The sequence below is a fragment of the Pinus tabuliformis genome, chromosome Q, assembly GCF_031772625.1.
Source record: "Pinus tabuliformis cultivar Carrire ecotype Pingquan chromosome Q, CPIR1, whole genome shotgun sequence".
NCBI classification, from domain to species: domain Eukaryota; kingdom Viridiplantae; phylum Streptophyta; class Pinopsida; order Pinales; family Pinaceae; genus Pinus; species Pinus tabuliformis.
Window position 1 is genome coordinate 202,726,202 of NC_142296.1, and position 23,684 is coordinate 202,749,885.

At 39.8% G+C, this 23,684-nt stretch overlaps 1 protein-coding gene across 1 annotated transcript; it reads left to right on the plus strand.

The window, feature by feature from the left end:
* The first annotated feature begins 17,266 nt into the window (after positions 1-17,266).
* LOC149218898 (uncharacterized) lies at positions 17,267-18,811 on the plus strand. Its single transcript, XM_089386656.1, has one exon. The coding sequence runs from the start codon at positions 17,267-17,269 to the stop codon at positions 18,809-18,811; it is 1,545 nt and encodes a 514-aa protein (XP_089242782.1).
* The last annotated feature ends 4,873 nt before the right edge of the window (positions 18,812-23,684 follow it).

Genomic DNA, 23,684 nt, shown 5'->3' on the forward strand with positions numbered 1-23,684 from the left:
GCTTCCATAATTCCCTCTCTAAATCTCTCTTTAAATATGTGAATGAGCTCTTTAGTGTTCATGCAGTAGCAAAACTTTTGCAATTTCTCAATACTTAGCGATTTTTAAGCTCCCAGACAACAAAGTGCCAAAATATTGGCAGAACGTGGCCTTTTATAGCACTCCTGATATTCTAACCCCATCATTATCTTAGATATTTCTCATATTTTGTTTATTAACTTCATATCTATCCCTAGATCCTTGCCAACCTATCTCCATAAATGAAATTTTCCGCTCCTCCAACGACATGTTTCCTTTTTAATGGTCAGAATTCTGGCAAACTTCGACTTCATTGTAGCGAACAATCCTTATTGTGTCATGGTTCTTACAAAATTTGACATACTCCTGACTATCGTGAAGTAACCTTCCTATGTCGAAGCTCTTTTCTGCAACGTAGTTTATAGTCCAGTGCCTACAACAACATAACCATTTGTTGGTTTGTTTGGGCTTGACCCATGTTTAGATTTTCTTATGCACCAATAAAATCCTCAATCACTGGCCCTTTCAACAACGACTTACAAAGAAGATTGCAGTCTCACCCGAAGTGACTATGGGAGGATGTAGAACCAGGTTTCTGTAGCCTTGCATGATAATGGGCTATGGAATTATTAATCTAATTTCACTTAACACTTTATTCTTTACTTTACGGTGTTGGATTATCTACTTAACGATGCCTTTAACAACCATAAACAATACTCTGTGGAAGTAAAATATAACCAAAATACTAAACAGAAAGAAAAAGATACACAATAATCATACACAATTTATGTCCATCAAAACTGTAATTCTTATATTAATTATTTGAAAGAACGTATAATTCCTTGACCTATGCACCCTGTTGCAAGTGTCTGTGCACTCAGCTGCAGACTTTAGGTCTTCACGCACTCATCTATGGAGCCTTTCCATCAAGACCCAAACAAATATTACAAAGATATTTACTTATGCTCATATCATATCATTATTACTTCAACTTACATCTTCTATCCTATATATACTAATTACATTACCATGTACATCGAAATACCATATACCAAATACCATGGTCCTCCTACAAACAATCAACTATTTCCCAAACCTGTTACAAAAATAAGGGACTTCGGCCCACTCCGAAGCCATTAAAACATCATGAGGTACATATCTACACGGTACCACGCACTCCGCTCCCTAAAATGTGGAGTTTTGACCAAAACTTGGGCCAAGTTGGGCTGCACCCAACAGGATCCCAACACTCACATGTGACTCGTCCTGAGTCACTCAGCTGCTTTGCCTCAAATATTTTTTATGATGTTGTTGTAGGTGACATTATACTGTTGTAGTATCTTTGCTGCCTACTTCTCTTCTCTGCACACTTCTTCTAGTAGTTCCTCTGTCACTAATCCTACAGTCTTATACAACACTACTCCTTCCTTTTGTTGAAGTTCCTGGAGCTTCCCATCCATTTCCTACAATAACTGGAGAGCCTCATCTTTCCATGGTTGAGTTCTCTCCGCCAAAAAATTCTCTTCCCTTATTAATTCTTCTATCTGTTTATGAAGTGCCTTGCCTTCACTAATTGTAGCGAGCTTCTGTGAGATTGGAAAGGTATTTGTAGTTACTCAAATCTCCTCAAGCTTCTTCTGCTTCTGATGGATGTCATCTTCTATCTTTTATATGTTCAGATCTTCCTCCAGCAAAGTACAAATCTGCAAGGTCTCGTCCAATAATTTTCCACACTCTGCCACTGTCTTTGAGATGCATGTCATTGTAGTCTTTAGGTCGATCTTTGTCTATTTGCGCACTTTTGTGGCATGGTTGATTGCATCTTCATTTTCATCTCACTTATTTTTATTTCATATTTGAACTACACATCCATGATCTTCTTCTTTGATTCCTTCACTGTAAGACCGAGCTTTGCGACCTTATCTTCTATTGATTCCTCCTCGTAGACATCCATGTATGGAACTTCCCTACAAGTGGCTTCAACCACCTCTTTCATTCTCTACTACTGTGGCTCTGCCTAATCCTTATCCTTGATGACCTGGTTAAGCTATTTCTTCAGGGCAATGCACTCTTGTGCTACGTGAATATTTAACAGTGAGGTGCGTTTTTCATGCTCTTTTAGCTCAGTTATGATGCCTTGGTGTAGCTCATGTAATACTAGAATGGGCATCGCTTCAATGTTCATATTGACATGATCCCAACCTTTTTCCTTTTGCTTTGCTTCGGCGGAGTCGAATTGCAGAGCTCTGGCAGGTATCTCCATTATCCTCATTCCAAATGTCATCTCTATTAGTCTTTCTGGTTGGAGTCCTTGGCTATCTATGTTTGTTGTCTAGATGTTTGTGCCAATATTTTCAATTCTGTAATACTCTATTCGACACCTGTCAGGAGTGTTTTGTATAGATCCTCTATTTTGTTCCATGACTCCACCCGACTTCTTGAATTTTCTCCCCAATTTCATCTACTATGTCCCCATCAGTAAGGACTAGTGGCATTGCACCCTTCGATTTATCTGCTTTCTGCTTTTTTTTGTTCCTCAGTGAAGTTCCGTTGTACATATTATTCTTTAATTTTTCTATCTCTTTATTCTCCTTAGTCTACTCTTTGTAATGCTCTTACTCTTATTCTTTCTTCTATTCATCCTTCTCTTTATCCTTTTCACTTGGTTCCCCATGCTGTGAAATTTCCTTCTTTATTTCACTATCTCCTGCATCTTTGTCCATCACAATCATCCCTTATGTGGGCCACTGTTGTATTAATGTCACAAGATCATCTTCGGTGACTAAGTATCACAGAGGATGTCATGACTTCATTGTACCCTTTCGAGCCTGTATATAGATCCTATGAAAGTTTGCTTTCAACTTTGCAAAAAACTTATCTTGCTAGTACAAGCTTGGTGACAATCCAAGGTATTGATTCACCAACATATGTAAATCCATGTGACCAAACAAAAAATATTTTTTTCTCCAATGCTCGTGATGTCTCCTTGAAAGGCATACCACACGACTTCACACACGTCTTCTTCTATCAGAGGAAACTGCGAATCCTCTGGCTCCTTCCATGCCAACAATGCTATGATCAAAATCAACCATGCGTAATGAAAGGTCTTACCTTCCTCCTGAGCTTCCTGACAATCTTCCAGGAATTCTCTACATAGATATCCAACCCAGTTTTATTGGATCCCGTTGTTGCACTGCCTAGCTAAGGAAACAACTTTTGCGGGGACTTCATTAGATCAGAATTTTCGCATAATCTTCCCAGCTAAGATATGTGTGGTGAAGCATACTCCTTGGTCACTGATCGAATTTATGTTGTGGCCTCCCATTTTCTTGACCAACCTAAGCTTATCCTTCATATTCTTCATTATCGCTTTGTCCTGATCCTTACCCACGAACTCTTCAGCGGGGTCCCTTCCTTGGTATGGAAACCTGGTAATCCGCCATATCAGCATCTCATCAATGGGGATCCTCTTTCCCATCCAGAGGCATCCGTCGTGCACTAGCATGTGCAATTGTCTTATGTAGACTATGTTAGGTGTACTTCTACCAAAGTGCGGCACATTCAGCATGTTCAGTAAGCCTAATTGCTCCAACCCTTTCACCCATTGATGTAGTTCTAATATTGTCACTTTTCTCTCTGGGTAATGAATTTGCTTCAGATACTTGCTTGGTGTGAACTGCGAGTATTTTTTACGGTCATTGAAGTCGTATTCATTGAGCTTCAACTGTGGGATTTTTCCGATCAATTCTCCTTCAAATGGTATTTTCTCTAGTAGCAATGGTGTAAATGTGTCATACTTCACATCCTTGGAGTCTTTGACTGGTTTGGAATTGGGTTTCTTGGGTGGTAAATATGGAAGCAGTGGGGATAGAATTGTTGCGCTCTCTGTCTCCATTTGCTATTGTTCTACTTCTTCTTTGTTGTCTCTTATGGGTTGGGCTTCTAGCTATGGTTCAAAAAGATTCTTATCTTGCTTCTTCTTTGTTCTTTTCTCCTGAGTCTTTCTTCCTTGGTGATCTTTGCTGCATGAGGGGCGATGTTTCAGGTGTACCATATGGTGTTGTAGCTTCCATAATTCCCTCTATACCTATCTCTTTGAATACGAAGATGAGCTCTTTAGTGTTCATGTAGTAGTGCAACTTCTGCAATTTCTCAATGTCTAGCGATTTTTTAGCTCTTAGATAGCAAAGTTTCACAATCTTGGTGAGACGCGGCCTTTTATAGCACTCCTGATATTATAACCCCATCCTTATCTTAGATCTTGCTTGGATTTTTTTTTTTAACTTCTTATCTATCCCTAGATCCTTGTCAACCTATCTACATAAATTCACTTTTTTGCTCCTCCAACAACAAGTTTCGTTTTTAAAGGTCAAATTTCTGGTGAACTTTGATGCACCTTTCATTGTAGCGAACAATGCTTCTTGTGTCGTGGTCCTTATGAACTTCGACATACTCCTGATTATCACGAAGTAACCTTCCTATGTCGAAGCTGTTTTTTACACCGTAGTTTATAGTCTAGTGCCTACTTTCAACTACAGGTGGCACTAAGACTTTCTTCCTTTCCTTTTAGAGTGAAGCTATCATGGAAGGGTTGTCCCTATACAGATTCAACCTGCTACCACTCACCCTCCCTGGTATCAATTCTCCATTCAACTTCACGAACTAAACTACACCTCCGTCTGTGATATTCTTAATGATATAGGGGCCCAACCAATGCATCTTAAACTTTCCTGGGTTCTTCATGAATTTACTGTCATATAGAAGGACAATATCTCCTTCCTGGAATGTCTTTTTCTTGATATGCCAGTCATGCCAAGATTTTTCTCTTGCTTTCAGCACTTGCTGATGAAATCTTGCTACAGATTTGTCTTCCTCTAATGCAAGAAATTGCACCATTCTTTCCTCCATTATGTCCGAGTCGGCCATGTCTTTAAAGGCTACAATCGTTAAGCTTGGCACAATATACTCCATGGGCATCAAAACTTCTTGCCTATAAACCAACCTGAAAGATGTCTAGTCTGTCATATTCTTGCATGTGGTTCTATAAGCCCATAATATCGCTATAATTCTTAGATCCCAATCATCTCAGTTCACATTGTACACTTTGGTCAATGCATTTTCCAAAATCTTGTTAAAATCTTCGACTGTGCCATTTTCCTGAGGGTGATATGGGGTGCTCTTCTGATGATACACATGGAATTATTCAATCAATGCCTCAATGGTCTTATTCAGGAAATGTGATCCTTAATCACTCATCAAGACATTTGGACAAACAAATATGGACAAAATATACTCAAAAATGAACTTCATAGTAGTTTTTGCGCTGCAATCCCTTACTACTTGTGCCTCATCCCACCTTGTCAAATAATCAGTTCTTGTGATTATATACCTCACACAAGTCTTCTTCCTAGGTGGGTTGATAGGTCCAACAAAATTAATGGACCCTTTTTTCGAAGGCCTGCAATATCATGCGGCACCAATGGAATTTTATCCCTCCTTAATGGCTTCCTAGTTCTCTGACATACATCACATGCTTGATAATACTCCTTTGCATCCTTGTGTAGTGTGGACCATCATAATCCTACTCTTAAGACCTTATGCTTAACAACCTTCCCTGCATAATGTAAACCAGCTATGTCTCAATGAGCTTCTGCCAAAATAGTTTGTCTTTTATGTTCGGAGACATACTTGTGCATTATTTCATCTAGTCCCATCTTATACAAATTTCCTGTTATCAATGAAAAATCAGTTGCTTTTACCTACAAATCATTCTTATGCTACATAGTGTATTCTATAGAGGCCATTCCTATAGCCAAAAACTGAATAATGTCTATGAAGTGATCATCTTCAATGTTCATTGGTTCTTCCCCTATTTCCAACCTTGATAGATGATCAAGCCTGACATTCAACCTTCCTAGTTTAACAACAACTTCAAAATCATACTCCTGAAATAACAACAACCATCTACAAATTTTCCCTCCTAGGATAGGCTTATTCACCAGATATTTCAATGCAAAATGATCTATGAACATCTTAAAATGTGATCCCAGCAAATAATGTCTGAATTTCTGCAATGCATATACCATAGCCAAGCCTTCTCTTTCTATGGTAGTGTAGTTCTTCTCTACTTTAGACAACTTCTTGCTTGCAAAAGCTATAGGGTGATTGATTTCTCCTGCACCAGTATGTGCCAATAATACTCCCAAATTTATGCAAGATGCATCTACATGAACATGAAACTCCTTATTCCAATCTGGGAAAACCAAGATAGGTACAGTTACCATCTTTTCTTTCAATATATCGAGACTTTTTTGGCATTCTTCATTCCATTGAAAAGTCACATCTTTCTTCAATAGTTTCTCCATTGGTGCAGTTATTTGCGCATACCCCTTAATGAATTTTCTGTAATATCTAGTGTGTCCCAATGTAGTGTGTGATTGTCTTATTGTTTTTGGTGGAGGTAAGTTCACAATGACAGCTATCTTCGCGAGATCCACCATCAAACCCTGCTTGCACACAACATGCCCCAATAGTATGCCAAAAGGCACACAAAATATACATTTATTTAAGTTCAATGAGATCTAGTACTGCCTACATGTGTCCAACATAAGCCTTAAGCTCACAACATGCTTTTTCAATAGTCCAAAGACATCCAATCATCAAAGTATACCTCCAGGGATTTTTGTATGTACTCCTTGAAAACTGTGACCACAACTCTTGAAAATATAGTAGGGGCATTCTTCAACACAAAAGGCATCCCTTTACACTAATATGATCCCCACTTTGTTGCAAATGTGATATTGTGCATATCCTATGGTGCAATCTTGATTTGATGACAACCAGAAAATCCATCTATGAATGAGTAGGCCTCCTGTCCTCCTATATTATCCAACACCTCATCTGTAAAGGGTGTATGGAAGGAATCATGCATGCATGCATCGTTTAATTTCCTTAGATCCACACAAATCTTGATTTCTCCTTTAGTCTTCATTTCCTGGATCACCATAGGACTTACCCATTCTGATTCCTCCACAGGTTTAATGATCCTTGATGTTATCATTTTATCTAAATCCTCTTTCACCTTTTCCTTATATTTTGGGTTCAATCTGTAGGGTGTTTTCTTGATAAGTTTTGCATCAAGTTTAAGGGGAATCCTCATGACTCCCAGATCCCCTAATATGCCCTTCATTTCTGAAAATTTTGTAGGGAATAGCTCTTGATATTCATGTACCATCTTTGTAACTTTACTAACTATATCCTTGTCCCAATAGTCTCCAATCGTTGCGAAATTCGATTCCTCCTTTAATATTATATTCATCTTCTTATTATTTACTCGCTTCCTATATCTCGTATTTCTAGCTCAGGTCTAGCAACTTCATAGTGTCCTTCTGATTCTTCTATGTCGATATTGCATGGATATCCATCTTCTTCTGCAATAATGTTATAGCATTCCATTGAATGTTCTAGTTGTGCAGTCCAATTCAGTTGCTGCCATGTTAACGAGGTCTCATTCCCAAATATATTTTCTCTGACTTTCTGAAGAGTCGAGTCTATGCATGGGAAATCATCTTCAAAATTGAATGTTCATATAAACCCTTCAACCAATTCTTCCCAATTTACAGTACCATGGAGAAATTATGTTTCTTGGTACCAGTTCATAGGAATTGTCTCTAATGTGTGGATAAACTCATGTACCCATTCTTGCTTTGGAACTTCCTCCCATAGTGTAGTGCAACAATGAATATGCTCCCTAGGGCCAACTTTACCATCATATTTCAACTCAGTTTTTGTATCTACTGGCCCAAACCTGATCCGCATTAATCTTCGACACTCCTGTGAATATTCTATATTTGTTTTACATGCACCCCACCATCTAGCAAGGGTAGATCTTGGGGCCACATCCAAAGATAACAACCTTTGTTCTTCTGGTATTTGTCTTTCATAATCATCAAGGAAAGTGCTTACATTACCTAAGTCATCATAGTAAGGCAAGTTATGTACCTCAAACGTTATACAACAAAGTGATTTAGTGATCCTTGAACATCGCTTTGTAGACACTTTGTGTAACCTATTTTGCCAATTTTCCAATTCTTCTTATGAATCTGAGGTACAAGAACTGTCCTGCTCCTAGATCAATTTTCCATCTATAGTGGGGTTAATCCATTCCTCTTCTTTGGCTTTCATCTGATAGATGTTGCCTATATCTGCTGCGCAATACTCATCTTTGACAGGTTTTGTATATCTCACCCCTTTTGATGGGTCCAATGGAACAATTACTCTCACGTTGTCCTTTTCAAATACCATTTGCCTCTTCTTTAAGTTAATTATAGCTAGATTATCAAATGCCCAATCTAGTCCATGTAATGTTGGATAGGGGTTGTTGTCATCTAGAATTTATTTCACTTCAAAGTATACAATAGTGCGTACTCCTTCAATGTCTACTGTAACACCTGGTAACCTCCCCATAGGAAAGATTTTTGTTATAAAATTATATATTATAGAGAAATGGAACACATAAAATATATTGCAGAAATATAGACACATAAAATGCATAAAACAAGAGATACACAAATATAAGTGGTTCACCCAATTTGGGCTACGTCTGCGAAGAAACAACCGGTCCTTCCTTTTATTTTATCCATCAAAATGAAGAGATACAACCTACATCATATCCATTGTAATTCCCGTTTCACTCTCACATAATCTCCTCTCCCTTTTTCACTCAGAATACACATCTACATAGTTGCAATAAAATTCCCTCATATATAGCGAGGGGTTTCCTTCTAGGGAAAAAAACCCTAAATTAAACATAACTTCTATCGAAAAATTTCTACCTAATGAATGACCCAAATTGACTACAAAATTACAACATTTTACAATGCAATTTTACATCTATTTTTAGTGTTTCTGCCCCATTACGAACTGTGGTCCAATGCAGCGATACCTTTGAATAAAGAAGATAATCAGGCTCCACACCCCACAATCTCCCACTTGGAGATTGATTATATCAACTCCACCGCTGCTTCATTTGTTGGACAATGAATCCACTTTGGACTTGGCTGTTTCTCAGTGGACGTAGCCCAAATTGGGTGACCCACGTATATTTGTGTCTCTCTTGTTTTATGTGTTTTCTGTGTTTATATTTCTGCAATATATTTTATGTGTTCCATTGCTCTATAATATATAATTTTCTAACAACGGGTATCAGAACCGAAGGTCTATTTGGTTGATAAACTCACAGGAGAGAAGGGTTCCTGGTTCAAGTGGGAGCAATGGCGGAAGATGGTAGGTTTAGGGTCGAAAAATTTAATGACCAAAACTACCAGCTGTGGAGGATGCAGATGGAAGACTATTTTTATTAGAAAGATCTGTACCTACCATTGAGCAGAAAGACAAAGAAACCGACGAGTATGATAGACATAGAATGGGATATTCTCGACAGAAAGGCACTTGGAACAATACGGATGTGCCTAGTGGCATCAGTAGCCTTTAATATTTCAAAGGAAATCACAATAGATGGGTTAATGTTAACATTGGCCAAAGTATATGAAAAACCCTCAACCTCAAATAAAGTATTTCTTATGAAGCGTTTATTTAATATGAAGATGTTAGAAGGTGGATGTGTTGTTGATCATTTAAATGAATTTAATATAGTTGCCAGTTAGTTAAGTTCTGTAGGGGTAACTTTTGATGATGAAATTAGGGCTTTGTTATTTCTATGCTCCTAGTTTCTCATGGGTAATGTTGTATGACAAAAAAATGAAGAAGAATTGATGAGCTTCATGAGATCCAAGGTAGTGGAAACATTTGGTGCTCAATCTAAGGTGTATTTATATGTTGGGATATGAGAAAAACCATATTAGGCATGATTCATATGCCTATGATATTACCAATCATGGAACAAAACATCCATATGCAACATTGGTCGATAATATTTGGTGAGAGAGCATTCAAAGGCAAGAGGATGGGTCATGACAGAAATAATGTGTATATATATATATAGATATATATATATATATATATATGGAGTTAATTTTTGCATGTAAATGGGCATATGGCTGTAAGACTTGGTAAGGCATGTGTACCCTTGGGTAAATAACTGGTAAAGTCTGGGTTGGACCTAGGTGATAGGGGGATGTCAAGTTAACAATATCCCAGGTAAAATATTTGAGTGGGGTAAGGACTAGAGTGAGCGGGGTTGTCTTACTTAGTAGGTTTGGCTTGAGTTAGTCAAGGAACCCCAAGTCAAGTTTAAGGGGGGGATAAATTTACTGCAAAACATAAATAATTACCGAGAAGAAAAATAAAAATAATCAGCAACAAGAATTCACATAAAATATACACATAAGATTTAACTGGGAAAACCAACCCAATGAGATCTCATTATCCTTGGCCAAAATCCTAGCCAAGATGGCCAAGTGAGCCTTCACTGCTCACCTATAGGCCTACATTAGAATGAAGTCTTCCCAACCTTTTATAGGATCCTTTACATGCAATACCATGGGAAGAAATCCATGGGTGCACAATACCATGTGCCCCGAAACCATCACTATTTTAACCTGGTCAACTTTGACTCTATCCCGAGTCAAGTTTACCTAACACTTTTCTGCTAGTTGGCCATTCTCAACTGAATTGGTGACCATTATAACTTCATCTTGCCCATCAATTCCTAGGTCTTCTTTGGTAAAACATTGGTATCAGATCCTAAATCTAGAATAACTTGATCCATATCGTATTCTCCAATCTGCGTAGTGAGCCTCATTTCTTTTCCAATCCTCCTCTTATGTCGATGTAAATTTTTAATTGTGCGCATGTCACTTCACGGTACTTCTTTAGAAGCACAAGAATCTATCAATTACTGTAGCCCTTCTACAACTTTCAAGTTTCTTAATAGCTTCATGTAAGTTTGTAGGAAGGACTTTGAAATACCTGGATTCACATATTGTGTCGCAGTTATTCTTCTACATTGGTTTTGACTGCGTGCTAGAGGTTGAAGCCCCAACATCCATAAAGCTTCACCTGGTTTCCATAAAAACTTATTTTTCCTTCTGAATGCCAAAAGAAGGAATTTTTTTAGCAGTCTTTCTAACCCATCTAGGTTCAAAATCCTTCTTTCCTTCTACTTTGTCACTTCTAGTCGCAACTCCACTTCTAGTAACAATATTGACTCAAAGATCATCGGTTCTTCTTTCGCTAATCATCATCTGAATTTTCAATGCTGATTGTTAATTTTTATTTTCTTTCATTTTTTCAATAAGTATCGAACATTATTCAACTACATGATCAAATGATTTGCAATATTTACACGTCGTAGTAGGATTCTGACAGTCTCTTGCAAAGTGACCTTCCTGGTCGCAGTTATAGAAGATAATATGTCCACGACCTCGACAAGCTCCGCCACCTCGACCTCTTCCTTGATATCCACCTCGACCATCCTGTTGTGCACTTCCTTCATGTCCATGCTCTTCATATTTCATTCTATATGTGTTAGCACCATAGTCCATCATTAATTCATAAGCTCGACAATTATTGTCATCATGTCCCACTGATTTATAGAACTTGCAATATAAATTCTTTGGATTCTGCATATATTTTTTCAACAAATAACAATCTTCTGAGTGATGTTCAACTCTAGTTATTCATATATCACACCATAGGCACGATCTAGTATTCAAAATATTAGGTGCTCCACTATCCATGTAATTTCTGAAGGGAGGGCATTGTTCTTTAGGGTGGCCTTCTGATTTACACTTTTTACACCTCACTTCTTCTCTGACTTCCTTACTTTTCTTCATATCTTGTAATTGTAGAGTTAAATTTTCCAGTTGACTCTGAATCTTCTGCATACCTACATTGGTATCCCCTATAGGCGAAGCTTCTAATTTCATTGCAAGCTCTAGAGCTTCAGCTTGAGTTTCTATCTTCTGTTGTGTCAAAGGAAATCTGATGTGTGGTAGCAGTGTAGCTATGAACCATTCCTTATGTTGTTGTGGACTTGTGTCGAAGCTCACCTGATCCAATAATACCTTGAATATATGATTGAATTCCCAAACAGACTTAGTCGACCTTTGTTTGATTTCTTTTAACTCCGTGATACACTACGAATCATATTTCGTCTTCTTAAATTCTTTTATCAATGTTGTTTTAATGTTTGCGAATGATCTAATCTAATTACTCGAATACTTCATGTACCATGTCAACGCTCGATCTCATAATTTCATGATGAGCTTCGCCTTATTTATATTTTCATCATGGACCTACTTCGTTGTCCATACTACTTCACATAAAAACCAGAATTGTTTTGGATCCTCTTATCCAGTTCCTTTAAAAACAAGTAGCTTAATATCATCAACCATATTTTTTCTCGGAGGAAGAGGGGAAGGGGGATTCATAAGGGGAGGGGGATGGGGTAGGTAGGGGGTAAGGGGGGTAGGGGGATGGGGAAAACAAAAAGTACACTGATTATTACTCAATTCTAGCTTCAGTGAACTTTGAGGTTGGAAGGGTGAATACTGCAGGGTTACTTCAGGGCTTTTAGGGAGGCTTTCTTCACTTTCAGATTCACTTAAAAGAGGCTTATAGTTGACTTCTATGAAATTCTTTGAATCTTGGCCATGAGATGTATTTCTAGTGTCTATTCTATATCTTTTTCCACTTCGCATTGTTCCTGTCTCTTTTGCGAATCTTCTCCCAAACATAATTAAGCTAATAGTCTATCTGCATTTGTAATACTCCCTTTTCACACAAAAGCATCTTAATCCAGAGTTCCAGAGATCTCAATTACTTACCTCGTGGTCCTTTGAAGAATTGTCATTCTACTTCTCTATTGGACATAATCAAGTCTATATCAAACTTAGTAATAAAACCTCCTACAATGCTATTGATCCAGAAGTCAACAACCCTTGAAATTTTGTTGTCAGTGTTCTTGATTTCTTGTATCAATTCAGGAGTCCATGTTGTAGGTTTTTCACCCTTAAAAAAATATTTTCTCTCGGTCAATCGTGATATCCACTCATATAATTCATATGGGAATGAAGCAAATAAGATCTTGTGTTCCTCTGTATAGATATACTTTGTAGCTAGGCTTTAGTCGTCAAACACAGATTTCTTTTTCCTTGAGTTGAAAATTCTCGTTCCTTCTGATCTACCCAATCTTGGATCTCTTTCTTCGACAGATGCCACATCCACATATCCCTCAGATAGATCCCAGTCCCACAATGGAACTATTTGTTGGTTTGTTTGGGCTTGACCTAGGTTCAAATTTTACGCGCACAAACAAAACCCTTAATCATTGGCCCTTTTGGCAACAACCTACAAAACATATCACAATCTCACCCTAAGTAACTATGGGAGGATGCATAACTAGGTTGTTGTAGTCTTGCGGGATAATGGGCTGTGGAATTCTTACTCTACTTTCACTTAACACATTATTCTTTACTTCATGGTGTTGGATTATCTAATTAACCATGCCATTAACAACCATAAACAATACTGTGTGGAAGTAAAATATAACCAAAATATTGAATAGAAAGCAAAAGATACATAATAATAATACACAAGCTATGTCCATAAAAAATGTACTTCTTATATTAATTCTTTGAAAAAAACATACAATTCCTTGACCTATGCACCCAGATGCAGGTGTCTGCACACTTAGTTGCAGACTTTAGGTCTCCGCGCACTCAGCTGTGGAGCCTTTCCTTCAAGACCCAAACACAAATTATAGAGATATTTACTTATGCTCGTATCATATCATTATTACTTTGAATTACATATTTTCTCCTATATATACTAATTACATTAACGGGTACATAAAAATACCATGGACCAAATACCATGGTCCTCCTAAAAACAATCAACTATTGCCCAAACCCATTACAAAAATAAGGGAATTTGACCAACCTCAAAGCCTTGAAAACATCATGTGGTACATAGCTCCACAGTACTGTGCACTCCGCTCCCTAAAATGTGGCATTTTGACCAAAACTTGGGCCAATTTGGGCTGTGCCCAACACTCATCATGAGTCATCTTTTTCACCTCATTAGCTCTTGTGAATGGCATTCTTTCCAACTGGTTACCATGCCAGAATAATGGCCTTCTATAAATGCTTATATACCAGCCTAGATCCATCTTAACTCCATATCTATCAAGCGTCAAGAGGGATCAAATCTCTCGAGGTGCAAACCTCGTTTTTGAGTGCAAAACTTGAGGAAAGGTTTGCACCTCGAGAGATTTGATCCTTCTCGGCACTTAATAAATCCAGAGTTAAGATGGATCTATTCTGGGTTTAGTGGTCTACGACCAAGGAAAATATATCAAATATGATTAGTTTTATCAATAATATGTAAATACATCTAATATTTAATATAATCATTTTAATTATGCTAAATATGTCTAAAATTATTTTAATTTTATATTTTTTTAGTTACCAAAATTTGTTGATATGATAAATATTGTTAATAACTTTAATGATGAAAAATGATGAAATAAAAATTTTGAATGCAAAGTGACAATGTAATAGTGTTGAATGATAGAAAATGTGAATAATAAGAATGTAGTCAATTACAATTAGTATTTATTGTGATCAATCTCAAATTATTTTCTTCTACTATTCTTATTGTCACCCTTATTAGTTTTGTCATCTTTTCATATCGATTATATGAAAAGGACAGTTGAAATCGTAAACCATTTAAATATTTAGCTCGAGTTGTTGTAGTAAACATCATACCTTGTCTCTCTTTCTCTCCAATATTAATAAGTTGAATTACTATAACACAAAAATCAATGTACATTTCCAATATATTTTTGCACTTACACTAAAACCAATGCACATTGCTAATCCAATCACTTTAAAATGAATGTAACATCATACATCCAATTACATCAAATCAAAAATCAACATCTACACTAAAATCAATGCATCTAATGCAAGCAATAAAATAAGATTAGAAAACAACTTCTACATTGAAATCAATGCATCTAATGCAAACAATCAAATAAGATTAGAAATCAACATCTACACTCAAATCAATTCATCTAGTGTAAGTAAACTTATAGGATTAGAAACCAACATCTACACTGAAATCAATGCATTTAGTGCAAGCAATCAAATAGGATTAGAAATCACCATCTACACTAAAATCAATGCATTTAGTGAAAGAAATAAAATAGGATTAGAAATCATTACATTAAAATCAGTGCATCTAGTGCAAGCAATCAAATATAATTAGAAATCAACATCTACACTAAAATCAATTCATCTAGTGCAAGCAATCAAATAGGATTAGAAATCGCCATCTACACTAAAATATATGAATTTAATGCAAGAAATCAAATAGGATTAGAAATCGTCTACATTTAAATCATTGCATCTAGTGTAAGCAATCAAATATCATTAGAATCAACATCTACACTAAAATCATTGCATCTAGTGCAAGTAATCAAATAGGATTATAAATATCCATCTACACTAAAATCAATGTGTTTGGTCAGTACTTGAGTGACGCCGGGGTAGAGGGATGAAAACAAATCCAAATCATTTCTCAAGCCAGCGGTCACTATCTCGGGTATCCTGCCTAATACCGGAATGATCTAAATTACGATTTAGGGAATTCTATCTTTTGATCCTGATTTGGTGAGTGTGGTCATTTGAAAGGCCGAGGGATGCGCTCCCCTCTCCCGGGAGTCAGCGGACTCAGTGGACGAGATGGGCATGTATATGGGCAGCCTATGTATAAGGTGAAAGGCGGGCTGAACGTATCCAAAAACTGAGATGCGCAATCGGTTACCCACTTGAGGGACATCTAGATGATGTCGCTAGAGGGAAGGAGGGCTTTTTGGAGCGTAACGAGAAGGGGGGGAAGGTGGGAGTGAATAGTGTTTGAGAGAGAGTCATACTGGTGAAAGTTGGGTAAGCGTAGGACTAACTAAAGGTGGGTCTGGAGACTTTTCATCATCATTTTATTGGTGTACCACCTGATTCTGGTCTTGGTTTGTACCTGAGTCTTAGTTGATGGAAGTTGGTATGATTTTTGTCTTAAGGGGTGGGTAAAATGTGCAAGCGTTCTCGACTAAACAAGAAGGGAGGGCAAGTTTGATCATGCTCGACTAAAAGAAAAGGCAAGTAGGCTCGACAATAAGGAGAGTTTGAACGGGCTAATTTAGAAAGGAGAGTAAGCATTTGTCCACCATCGTGTTTGCACTTGAGAGTGGTGAATTTTCAAATCTTGAAGGGGAGGCATAACTCCGAACAAGAAGGGGGGGTAGTCACGAGCACGAAGTTTCTCTAGATAGACGCAAACCAACCGCTTGAAGGTCAGATTCGGCACTAGGACCCAAAGAACCCTGAGGCCCAAATTCTCTGGCAACCGAACACCCTGAAGAAGTCATCGAACAGAAATCAGGTACTTGAGGTCTTAACGGGGCATAAATCCATAGGCCTCCTAAAAACATCCTATCCCTTAGGGTCGAGCATCCTAGGGAATACTAATGACTAATCTGATCCACAGTTTAGCTCATTTTTGGCCACCCCGTGCACGAGGATTTCGCCCAAACTACAATTCAACGAAAGAAGAAAGGTACGGTTTGAACACTTCATGACTCAAGGCGCCTACCCGATTGGATCGGTTCGGCGGTAGCCGATCGCCTGACGACACGGAGATCGGATTGCGAGGGATGCTGGTTACAGCCCCTCCCAGGGGGGTTGCGAAGTGCGCATTGACAGAGAGAAAAAGTAAGGCTGCATGGACCCTAACAAGTCCCTGGCCAATCTGGTACGAAAAAGGTAGCCGTAGTAGAGGAACCTGCGGCTGGATCGAATCCCATTAGTAGCTGCTAACTAAAGCAGTATCGCAGACTTACCAAAGAAAGCCGTTGAACGGACCTTTGCAATGATTTCCATATTTTGCATAGGTCAAATGGGAAGATGCTTTCTAATATTGGATTGGAAGATGCTTTCTCCATTGATTGATCGATATGGCTTTCTCGGACCATATTGATTTCACATCAGCTGGTTTTTGTTCGCGTAGCGACAACGAAGTGAATAATCTACTTTCTGAATTTGGTCATAATATTCTCATGATGAAGCATAAAGTCACACCTCGATATTACGGGAATACAAATAAGGGCCTACATTTGAACCTATTAATCAAAAATAAGGAAGGCCGGTGGACCCGTATTTTATACACAATATTGCATATTGATAATTTAGTTAGCGCGTAAGAGAATATCCAGGCGAACCCGCGGTTAATGACTCATGCCATCACCTGGGAAACCATTTCAGGTATCTCGAAAGAGCGCTTAGCACATATATCTTGTGCTTTATTGAAAGGCACGTTCGACTTTTCTCCCATGCGAAGGATATTTGTTCCGAAGCCCAAATCGAAGGATACAAGGCCAATAACGATCTCTTCCCCAATTGATCGGGTTGTGCACAGGTCTATCACCAATGCATTGGAACAAATATTTGAACACCTTTTCCTGCCAATTTCATATGGATTTCGCCCATCAGTGAGCACTCACTCCTTCTTCGCGGAAGTATGCAAATGGACGGGGATAATACGAATCATCCACACAGATGTCAAAAAGTGCTTCGATAACATTGAGCATTCGACATTAATTCACTTACTGGAGAAACACATAGCAGACCCCTTATTCCTAGAACTACTAATGAAATTTTTTTCTACTCCTATTTTGGATGATAAAGGCCAAAATGAGTCTTCTACGGGTAAGGGGATCCCGCAGGGAGCGGTATTTTCTCCGCTCCTTATGAATGTGGTTCTTCACAAACTAGACGGTGTCGCCCTGTCTATCTGTAAAGAGAAAGGACTCACATATGGGCGTTATGCCGATGACTGCACGATAGGAACAAGAGTCAATTCGGACAGCCTTGTGCGAGATACACTCAACCCACTTAGCCAGTTTATGAAAACTGAGCTAGGCGGACTGTATTTTAAGGTCAAAATGATCAAGAAAGCGGGGTGTATCTTAGGGGCCCACTTGGTATTACCTCGGGGGGATAAAAAGGGAGGTAAACTCACTCTCAAAGTACCAATGGATAGAGTAATCTATCGACTAACCCAAAAGGGCTTTCTGAAGCCAAGTCAAAATTTTGTATTGGGATTGGGAAAGAACCCTGTGGCCATTAGCTATCGATACAAAATGGTAGCCCTCGGGTTAATCCGTTATTATTTACCTTGCGACAAACTAGGGAAGAATCTGATATCCCTCCTCAAGAGGGATCTCTTTCATTCACTTTGTCAGGCTATTGGAATGCTAACAGTTATATTACCCAGGGACGTCCCCAAGCGCTTACCGGGCACGGTTAGCATTTATAGCCATGGCATACATGCGGGGATCGACCTTATTCGAAAAAATACCCCCTCCCCCTGTGTTCAATTAAGAAAGAAAGACATCTGCCAAAAGGAAAGGGTGGGGGAATCGGAAGAGGGGAAAGTCAACAGTATTCTATTCCGCCCGTGTGCCTGCAAGAAATGCCAGGAGACAGGCGTTAGGATTTTCCAGGTGAGAAAAATGAAGGACTATCTGAAGATTATGGGGGGGCTTGTGGTCAAAACAAAAGGCCAGTATTTCGGTGGTGTATCCGCGTTACGGAAAGTGCTTTCGCAAAAACGACTTCCTTTATGCGCGACTCATTTTCAAATGATGGAAAAAGGAAAGCTTCGCTTTTCGAACCTTTCCGTAACAGCCACTTGTAAATCGTATAAACTCATGAAAAACGACCAGGAGTTTTTTGAGCTCAAAGAAAAGCCCAGAAAAAGCCGTCGTAAATGACTTCCCCCCCCTATCTGAGGTAATATGGAAATATGGTGTGAACAGACCCCAACGAGACGAGAGAAATTAGTGTTTCTAGATCAGAAATATGTGGCGACGATAGGCAAATGAAGCGGATCGACTATAATGAGGAGGACGACAGACCGAGGATCGGGCAGCAGGGCTCGCCCAGGGTTGAGGGGAAGAAATGCATAATTACATATATAATTAGATCTATTTGTATACGATATTACGGGGAGTCTAGGTAGGGGCTTACTCTGGCTCGCACAGAGCGAATCTGCCGGCTGTCCGGGTTTATAGATAGAGAGCCTCATGATGGTAAACTAACCATCACGTTAGGTTTGGAGAGATCAAGATGGCTTGACTAAAAGGCCACCATCGCTCGACCTTAGGCCCGGTAGGGACTCACTATTCATATGGTGAGGGAGAGGTGCCGCTAGGCCTCTCGACCAACGGGCCGCCATCATGCGTAAGCATGACTCGACCAACGAGCCACCATCATGCCCCCGGCAGGGTGAGGTAACGTGTGAGGAGAGGCTCGATAGGGTGAGGTAACGAACTCTCGACACAAAGCCGCCATCGACTCATACATTCATATGTGTGAGGGATTTCTTTCTCACCTGACCTAAGAAAGGTGAGGGACTCGACCGATGACAATGCATATATTATATATGTCATTATGCCATGAATGATAGATCGATTTCACTCACTTCTACCATTCGTTTCTTCTAGTCATGAATGCATAGCTTAACTGAGACCTATTCATTAGGCAAGTTAGGAGTGGCTATACAACGTGTAGTAGCCTGTGGTAGGATGCGAACTTGGGGAGAATAGAACCTAGAGCGGGAAGGCCCGGATTCCTCATAACGTACAAAGTGGAGCTCATCGCAATTCGTCGATAAATTCGTCTAGACATGCATATTCATAAGAATTGGATAAACGCACCCTCCTACGCTTTGGTTCATGTAGTCATTGCCTTCCACTCAATTGAGGCTTGCTTTACTTAAAAAACCAAGCTACCCTAATACCAGAGGAAGGGTCGTAAGGGACTCGCTACCGCTCGAGATAAAGGCATCTATTTTATATTATATCCTTAGGAAATACTCCAGAACCCATCGCCTTACCAGATAAATTGATGGTAACTTTTTATTATATCCTGCTAAGGATAACAATTAGAGCAGTGATAATAGCAGTAATAATGGCAAGCAGGGATAGTAGCAAAAGTGATTGGAATGAGGAGAAGGAAGGACTAATGCATGAATCGAACCAGAAAACTTTTTCATCACTTGCCTATCAGACCAGGGAACCTGGCCTAATAACTTGCCTAATGAATCGAACCAGCACTAACTGGCCTCATGACTTGCCGATGGACCAGAACTGCCATCGGACCATTAGCCTAACCAAACTCGCAGGTCATAGCCCGACCTACCTTATATAAGTTTTCACCCACAAGCAAGATACTGAAAATTAGATTGACCCTTCTTTCTTGTCTTTCTGACTGCCTACGAGCGGGAGCGAGGAGCTTACTGGATATTTTTATTTTAAGGAGGAATCTGACCTAACCCATAGGTCAGATTTTGGACTACCTTATAATTCATGAAGAAACATAACCCAAAGTAATATCGAGGAAGGATTGCTCACCTGAGGTAGGAAGGTGAGGAAGGATCTTGGATGTTTTTATTGGTGGGTGTCCTGCGGAGCTCTCCGAACCTATCCCAAAGGAAGAGAAAGTGGGGAAAAGAAGACTTCTTGGGGAGAAATAATACGTCAACCAATTGGCTTTGAGGAGCCATCCTTAGCCCGCCAACACACTGTAGCCCTGACTAATGGACCGTAGGCACCTCTAGTCTTTCTATTGCCAATGACCCTTGGTGTGGGGCAGAGCTGGTTGAGAGCCCACGCCCTCACTCTATGGGGTTGAAGATGCTTGGGGGAGGCCTACTTCCCTTGGATTCCTGCCAGACCCGCTAAACCATGGCTAGCTATTACGTGGAGCATAAAGAGGAGTTCCCGCATATAGGTTCACCCTTACAGTTTTGACCGGATATAGGTTCACCCTTCTAGTTATCCATCCCTTGTAGCCTAGTTCATAGTTAGCCCTAGATAGTTAGGCCCTTATCTATATCCCTTTATAGTTAGCCCTTCGTATAGTAGAATGAAAAGGAATAAGTAGATATATAAAGCTGGCCTGATTGGATGGAAGGAATCACCTGAAATGAACTAATGAATTGATTTACCTAAAAAATGTAAGTGAAATACCCTGGTGGAATATGATGCTGCAGACCCCTTAAGAACAAGGATTCGCTTTAGCAAAACCCTTGATAAGTTTTTGATATCGACCGGAACCACTTCTTGGGTACCACACACTTCAAATCCTTATTTTCATATGTGAGCGAGAGATACCTTTTCTGAAGACACTTCTTATTGATATGATTTCAATACCGCCAGATATCCTTTTGAAAGGACTTGCTTGGACTTGCACTTAGACCTTGAATTTTCTGCGCCTACTTTATGACTTGGAATGTCCAACAGAACTACCTGACGTATTCACAACCCTTTAGAGAATGGCTCAATTAACTTAACTTAGAGCTTTGCATGGACAGGCATTCAAATATAGCATTGTATGGGGCTTGCTTGGATTTCAAGATTGGTTGGTATTTAGAAGTGCTTACAGTCGATCGCACAGGAACAACTGTGGGCGGGTGGGACAGAACTAGAACTGCGGATAATTATATACGTCATTTCTGAATTATATACGTCAGTTTAGACAATGAAAGGAAAGAGAAAGATTCGTAGAATAGCCGAAGCACATGTCTGTCTCTATATCTGTTTGAGATAGGGCCAACACCCTAGCTCTCAAGCTCGGAGGGAATTAGCTCTAACGGAGTGTTGCCTCACCGAGGGAGCGCTTCTCTCAAAGTTTCTCTCCTTATCAGTCGAGCCCCGTTGCCGGTTTGGGTTTGCTTATTGGGTGGGGGGCTTATGGTCGAGCAACTAAAGTTCCTCTCCCTTTCCTTAACAGTCGAGCCTGCTTACACATTCTTATGGTCGAGCCCCTCACCATTGGAATAGTGAGTGACTCCGTCCCTCCGGTCCTCTCCTTAATAGTCAAGCCTGCCTCTGCATCCTCTCCTTCTCCTCTCCCTTTTGGTCGAGCACCTAAAGGTCCTTAACAGTCGAGCCCCTGACGGACCTTATGGTCGAGCCCCTCCGTACCTTATGGTCGAGCAACTAAAGTTCCTCTCCCTCGTAACCTCGGCCAAGTCGATGGCAGATTTTCAGAAAATAGAGAGATAAACCGATGGCGGCCTTAACAGTCGAGCCGATGGCGGCCTTATTAGTCGAGCGTGCTACGCACCCTGTTGGTCCTCACCATTGGAATAGTGAGTGACTCCGTCGATGGTGGCCTTGACAGTCGAGTCGACGGCGGCCTTAACAGTCGAGCATGCTTACGCATCCTGCCGGTCCTCACCATATGAATAGTGAGTGTGCTAACGCACCCTCTCCTGGACAGTCGAGCGTGCTTACGCACCCTCACCATATGAATAGTGAGTGACTCCGTCCCTACGGGCCTTTAGTCGAGAGTTCATTACTTCACCCTAGAAAGATTGGCCATTTTACGTTGGCGGCGGTTTGAACATATTTCCCTAGAAAGATTGGCCATTTTACGTTGGCGGCGGTTGGCGGCCTATTGGAGAGTTCGACAGGCTCACCCTTGGCGGAGGTTTTGGACATTATCCCTCCGAACGAATCAAACTCTCTCTATCCCCGGCACAGGAAATAGTTACTCGCTTCACCCGCTCTTTGAAGGGTCACTGAATCCATTGATTTCTTCCCCTCAAAGGACCTATTCTATCAGTAAGTCACCAATCGCCAATTAACACATGAGTAAGCGAATTGTCGATGCATAATATCGTATACAAATGACGCTTATTTCGAATGCGACTCAAATCGTAACCCGCCCGAAAACCATATCGAGAAATTCTTCGTTACATTTCTTTCTCTTTCCAATATTCAAGTTTCACCAAGCAAGTATTATTGGAGTGCCATCGCATAATATATCCATTGTTCCGAGGTATGATTAACCAAACAACTGAGTGGAGTGGAAAGCATTCCCCCTATCGAGGTACAGCCTAACCAGACTGAATGGTAAGGGGCGCTTGCTTTCCCATCGTTACAGCGGTCATTGCAAGTCATTTTGATCGGGATCAATCGGGTACCGGGAGCCAACCCTCATTCAAGCACTGAAACTAATCCATAGATGTGCTCCAACCATGAAATACTTCGGGTAGTAAGAAAAGAGTGTCTTATGATTCCCCCAATCCCGTACTCAGATAGTTGCATACCACTGTAAGTCGTTCCATACCACTCTACTGGATTACCGGGCTTATTCTCGGGTAGACCGAAGGGGAAGGTGCTATACATCATATGGATAAGAACAACCTATATTTGATGGGTCAGGCGTGCTGCTATCGAAATAAGTACTGCCACCGAAAAGAAGATACTATAAAGAATCGTTCTCGAAAGACTATGTGCTAGTTCGAAATCACACTGGAAGGGCCTCAAACGCCGAAGGCTCCCTTTCTCTAAATTGGCACTACCTTTTAATATAACGATTGAAAGAATAGAACTTCAATAGTGAGGTCGGGATATTCCATTAGTAATGCCCAAAGGGGTGAGGGGGATCCGTATTTGTCGTCCAGGTCGATTGAAAGGTGCAGAAATAGCTAGAACCGAATGCAATGCAGGGAGTAATGCGCCATAAAAGAAAATTGATCACGCTTCATAGACTCGTTATGGAATCTTAGGTGTCAAAGTGCGGATCTCATTCATATAGTAACAAAAAGAAGGGATGTTTTAGATTGGAAGATAT